Source organism: Cucumis melo, chromosome 12, assembly GCF_025177605.1.
Source record: "Cucumis melo cultivar AY chromosome 12, USDA_Cmelo_AY_1.0, whole genome shotgun sequence".
Lineage (NCBI taxonomy): Eukaryota > Viridiplantae > Streptophyta > Magnoliopsida > Cucurbitales > Cucurbitaceae > Cucumis > Cucumis melo.
Window position 1 is genome coordinate 9,135,286 of NC_066868.1, and position 6,467 is coordinate 9,141,752.

Consider the following 6,467-nt stretch of genomic DNA (forward strand, 5'->3'; position numbering starts at 1 on the left):
TGGTTCAAATTTATCTTTTACTCTTTCATATATAAGATTTAAAGCTAGCCCCAGTCTAATTCTTAAGTTGACCCTTATTTTGAAAAAAATAAAATTCACAAATCTTCCAATTAAATCTTTTTCATTCATTTTCACATTTAAACATTGTTTTTTTTTTTTTTTGGGTCAAGTTAAACCCAACCTAAAAATAAAAATTGATTTGAACAAATATTAATAATACAATAACATTAAATTTAAACATTTAAATATAGAAATCAATAAATATTTTAAGAAAAGAAAAAAGGAATCAGTAAACTAAGCATGACTTAATATATATATATATATATATATATATATATATATATATATATATATATATATATATATATATATAATTAAACTCTAACCACCTTTATATGATTGAAGATGAGAGCTAAACAGTAGACTTAAATATAACAATGGGAACAGCCCCAACAATTCAAAGGTGCTTTTATATATATATATAATATCAAACCACGTTTAAAGACCCATATTGTTCAACAAGGACTAATATCTCAATGGAAAGAAAGGTCAATGTTAAATTAATCCAAAAATAAATAAATAAACATCATGAATTGGATTGGTCCACTAAAATTGAGACATGAGAAAAGATTTTTCTAAATTTTGGAATAATTGGAATCAAAAATCTATTCCCACTAGATTTCACTCTGTGACAACTAAACATTATAAGATCACAGTTGTACACCATTGAATAATGAATGCAATGTAAATTAATTTTAACTCTAAATACAATTTTGTACCATAAAAAGTTATTAAATAAAGAATAAATTAAAATAATAACTTCAGACCCCACTCATATTAAAATAAACAAGTAATATTAAATAATTATTTATTGTTACTTTTTTTACATTATTTAATTATCCAAAGTAGAAGATTTAAACGGGTGACTTCTTTATTAAACAAAATCAACCAAACAAACAAGAGAGATTAATTAAATAATTCTAATATACTTTAATGAAATTAAAAAAAAAGTGTACGTATTTATTATAATTCTTAAAAAATTTAAGAAAAATAATAGGGCATCTTTTCAGATCAAAATTGCCCAATAAATTATAATATTGAACGAACAACAGATAAAAAAAAAAGTACCAATATTGAATAATTAATTAAAAAAAGTATAAAATATTTCTATCCTTCTCGTGAAATTCAAAATACAAAATATTCCGAATTACAGATATGAAAAAAAAAAAACGATGATCGGAGCGATCGAAACACCGCCGAGATAGGGCGGCCAAACGGCGGAAAAATTAATAGAGGAAGAGGAAAGGATCAAAAATTTTGGTGGAAGAGAGATGGAAAGTCTTACTCATGGAAGGAATTGGTATATTCTATTGGAATATTCCGAGATTTTTTTGTTTGTTTTTCGAAATAATTGTTCTTCGTGTTTGTTCAAATTCAATCCCAATCCAATCAAATCAATCTTCGAATCCAGTTTTTTGCCAAATCGCATCTCGAACTCTGCTCAGATCTCTTCCTTTCAACGTTCTTCCAATTCCTTCATGAACCGAAAACGAAGCAATCCTCGTCTTCGCCAGAAATTCATGTGGCGGAACCCTAAATCGCTTTTCCTCGAACTCATCGCCGTCGTCGTCGCCGTCTTCATCCTCGAAGTCATCCCTCCGATTCTCGATATACTCGTTTCTCAGAATCTTCGACCAATCAGGGATGTTAACCGGCAGAGAGGCGGCGGAAACCGTCGTAACGCTACGGTCTCCGACGTCGACGGGGGAAATCCGCTTTGAGATTCGTGATTTGGAAGCCGGACGACGGAACTCCGGGGAGGTTCCGGAGTGCGGAGAGTTGAAGAGGTCGGACTCGTCGAAATCGAAAGCGGCGTCGCTACGGCAGTGGTCAGGTCCGTCACCGGCGGGAAGAAACCGGAACTTGGAGCGAGAGAAGTAACTCTTACCAGTTGCCATCAAAAGGGGAAAGAGAAAATGGAAAAAAAAAAAAAAAAAAGAATTAAAAACTCCCTCTGTCTGAATTGTGTTTGGATTTGTTGAATTGAAATGGAGGGATTTTGAAATTTTGGGGGAGTTGAGATGGTTAAAGAGGAATGGAGATTTTGAGGGCTTTTAAAAAGTTTTTGGGGGGGTTGAAGAAGAAGAAGAAGAAGAAGAAGTAATAAAGAAGTGGATAAGATTTTGGTGCAAAATTACCAAAAACTCCTTGGGTTTTTTATTTTTCATTTAGTTCCATGGGAAATTGACAATTTTATAGAATTTTGGAATTTATAATATAAATTTATACTTCAAATGATTCCAATTATTCTTTTTCCCCCTGATTTGATGCCTTCCTCTCTGTCACATGCCTTTATTCTCCCTTTTAAACTTCTTTTTTCTTTTTCTTCTTTTTTTTATTTCTTTCTTTTTAACCATTCTTTTTATTAATACCAATTGCAATGTTGTTTTCTAAAAATATTCTTAAAGAAAAAAAAATTACTCCCTAACACCATAGGCTACCCATTCATTTTGTACGCTCATTATTTGTTATATGATAAAACTAAAACACTTTGTTAACTTCTTTATCAAATCAAAGTATTTTATATATAATATTTTTTTATTCTTCCCTTTCATTCACAATTGTAAACAACCTAGCAGAATTAACCATAAATTCGTTAGTTACGTTATTGGAGGAAACTTTTAGATACGATGGTGATTTGAAATTTTGTTGCGATGATGTTTTAATCTTTCATTTATAATATAGGTTACTTTAATAATATTGTTTTAATAGAATTTTATTTTAAACAATTTTGAAACAACATAATATTTTTCAAATCAATAAATGTGGAATAGTTTAAATTATTTAGCTTGCATTTGTTTTTCAAGAATCAAATATTTTTGTAATATGGTTTTTGAGTTAATTTACCTCTTGTTTTGTTCCTAAGTTTTTAGGTTTTTGTCTAATAAGATGACAAACAAGGCAAAGTTACTTATAACTTGGACTTGTTGTGTTCATAAACTTATTTCTCATAAATCAAGTATATATATTAGTCTCTTAATTATTCTTTTACCTAAAAATTTACATGGAAGAACTTTTATGACTTACCTTTGTCCATTTTAAATATCAGGTTATGTATTCAAGTTAAGGTAAGTATCACCCGCATTATTTCTACACTTTAACATATATTCGAATTAGAAAAATATAAATATTCAAAGTTTGACCAATTTATTTAAATAATTATCAACAACCAATCATAGAGATAAAAATATTCCTTCACATTTGTCATATTCTCTAAAATAAATTAGAAATGTTTTTTCTTTTTGAAAAAGCGAGTGAGATGAAAAATCAAGCATTTGAATGTAGAAATGAATGTATAATTATTATGTTAAATTTGAATTAAAACAAGTATAATTAAACTAACATAGCATTTATGCCAAATAAGTCGTGAAATGAGAGTTTCAATTCCGCGTCTCATTTACTATATATAAAAAAAAAAAAAAAAAAACCAATAGAGAGACAAATGGTAATTCTAGATTTGTACGTAGATAAAGTTGTCAAAATTTAAAACAAGCTTTGTTGAATGAAAATGAAATTCACAGCTCACAATCGTTCTTGGAAAAGTCCTTTAAAAGAGTAATAGAATATCTTTATGTTTTACTTAACAACTTTCTTGCGTTATTTCACAATATATATTTTTTTCAAACATAGAATATTCTTAAAATAACAGTTAAGAAAAATAGAAACACCTTTGCTTACGCCATCGAACTTGAATTCCAATGTAGTATTAATTTTAAAACTCAAAAAATATAGAATAAAATAAATCACACATTTAGTTAAACATGCATGTATACATTAATTCCCGATGTTTTTTTTTTTTGGAAACAGATAGTTAATTAAATAATACCTTTTTATATGAAAGGAAAATCAATTATTCATTGACACTAAGTATTATTTAAGTTAATTTTCATAAATATAACAAAACACTTAAATATTTACGTTTCGTGTAACAAGATAAAAAAGTTCATAATATTTTCATAAATTACAGTTTTATCATAGAATAACGCTGATAATTTTTTACTACTTTTTCTTCTTCTTCTTTGCAATTTATTTATCTCTTTTTCTTATGATTAATTTCTTCATACTATTACTTCTTCTTTTTATAGTATTATGTAAATATTTACCAATTTCTTCATTTCCTCTTTCAGAACTTCTTTCTTCTTTATTTCTCATCTTCTCTTCCAAAATTTCTTTCTTCTTCTTCATTTTTCATCTTCTTTTTTTCTTCTTCATACAAGATCAAATCATTTAGACTAGGTACAAGGGTACAGGACCGTTTATACTTGCTACGAGATTGTTTGGACTTACTATAAGATCGTTTAGACTTTGCTGCGTTACAAGATCGTTTAGAGCAAGTAGAAGAATACAAGTTCGTTTAAACTTGGTACAAGGGTACAAGACCGTTTAAATTTGGTACAAGGGTACAAGATTGTTTGGACTTGTTATGAGATCATTTAGACTTGCTAAAATTGTTGTTAAGGGATCCTTGCTAAGAGATTGTTGTTAAGAGATCGTTTAGGCTGGGTACGGGATCGTTAGGCTGGGTACAAAATCATTTTTTCACGAGTGTATGATTGATTAATTGCGAGAGTATTTTTGTTATTTCACGTTGGGGGCTTGTGGGGTTTTTCATTTTTAAAACTTTTTTTATACGGTGTAAATATTTTCGCGCTTTTTTCTATTTTAAAATTTTGAAAAAATTCCTAATATTTGTTTGTTTATTTTAAAATTTTTTAAAATGTATAAAAGAAATATACAATTCCATATTTAGACATTTCTATATAATTCAAACTGGACATCTCCATTGACATTGTTGCTCGTGCCCAAGACGACGTGGAGTGACCGACGTTCTTAAAATGATTAGTTTTAAAACAAAATAAAAATCGTCACCAATCCTTTTTACTGTGTGATTGAACACTGGAATATAGTAAACACTTTTTAAATAAAATCATTAAGAATGACCTACGAAAACTAGAGTTGAGTTCGAGAGTAATTTGTATATGAGGAAGGTGTTAGCACCTCACAACACCCGTTTAGAAAACGATGGCCAAATTTCAAATCTTGAATTAAAAATATTCTTTAATTTTTTTTAAAAAAAGACAATGTCTTATTTTATCCCTCATTACTCTACTATTTGAAGCAATGATCTCATAAAATAAGTGGAAAACATTCCATCAATTAGACTATATTGAAGAAAATTTCCTCATCTCAAGAAAGTGAGAAATTAGTACAATTTCTCAAAATCCATCATAGGAATAGTCTTCTAATAAAGAGATTTTTTTTTTAAAAAAAAAGTATTGATTAAAATCATTTTTTCTTGGGATCAAATCTTGTACTCCCAAAGATGTGACCCCTCACCTCAAGAATTATAGAAAATCGAACTTCCAAATTTTCTAGATTTCTTCATAGGATTTTGTTTAAGTAAAACAATATAATTTATTAGATAAGATTGATTAAGAAACCTTATGAAATCATAGATTATTAGGAGTTTTTTTCAAAAATATAACAAAGCGGCAAAATATTTACCATGTATATAACAATTTCGAAGATGAAAAAAGCCCATAGGCCTACCATGGAAAATACAAAAAATGTCTCGTCAACCATGCCGTCAACAACACGCGCGTAATATATTTGGTACACGATCGTTTAGATTTGATCGTTTAAATTTGACTATAATTTAATTTTTCATTTCTTTCATTTAATTTTGTTACACGATCGTTTAATTTGGTTATGTTCAAACTTAATTACACAATCGTTTAGATTTGATCATTTAGATTTGGACCCAAATCTAAACAATTTTTTAAAAAATTTGGTACACTATTGTTTAGATTTGGCTAAACGTTTTTTTAATTCTTTTGGTACACGATCGTTCATTTTTTTCACGATTGTTTATTTTTTTCAAGATTCTTTAGTACACGCTCGTTTAGATTTGGCTAAACGATTTTTTTAATTCTTTTGGTACACGATCGTTTAGATTTGTTTATACGATGATTTATTATGTTTACATGATCGTTTACTTTTTTTACACAATCGTTTACATTTAGCTACTTCAATCTAAATTATTTTTTTCAAGATTCTTTATATACAATCTTTTAGATTTTGCTATTTTTTGTACGTGATCATTTAGATTTGATTACCCAAATTTAAACGACATAAAAAAAAAATAGGAAAAGAAAAAAGACGATAGAAAAAGATCGCAGAGAAAAAAAAGAAGAGGAAAAGAAGAAAGACGATGGAAAGAAATTGCAGCGAAAAAAAAAAGGAAAAGAAGAAAGACATGGAAAGACTAAACGACGTAAAAAAAGAATGGAAAAAGAAGAAAGACAATGGAAAGAAATCGCAGCGAAAAAAGAAGAGAAAAATAAGAAAGATGATGAAAGAAATCGCAGTGAGGAAGAAGACGATGAAAGAAATCGCAGCGAGGAGGA

At 28.4% G+C, this 6,467-nt stretch overlaps 1 protein-coding gene across 1 annotated transcript; it reads right to left on the reverse strand.

Annotated features, from left to right (window-relative positions):
* Nucleotides 1-1,115: 1,115 nt before the first annotated feature.
* On the reverse strand, nucleotides 1,116-2,160 carry LOC103500846 (uncharacterized). The gene has a single exon (XM_008464291.3). It carries the CDS (start codon nucleotides 1,956-1,958, stop codon nucleotides 1,455-1,457), a length of 504 nt encoding a protein of 167 aa, XP_008462513.1. The 5' UTR covers nucleotides 1,959-2,160; the 3' UTR covers nucleotides 1,116-1,454.
* Between the last annotated feature and the right edge of the window lie 4,307 nt (nucleotides 2,161-6,467).

Excerpts from the sequence above, each read along its gene's own strand:
- LOC103500846 (XM_008464291.3), bottom strand. The coding sequence starts at position 1,958 with ATGGCAACTGGTAAGAGTTACTTCTCTCGCTCCAAGTTCCGGTTTCTT.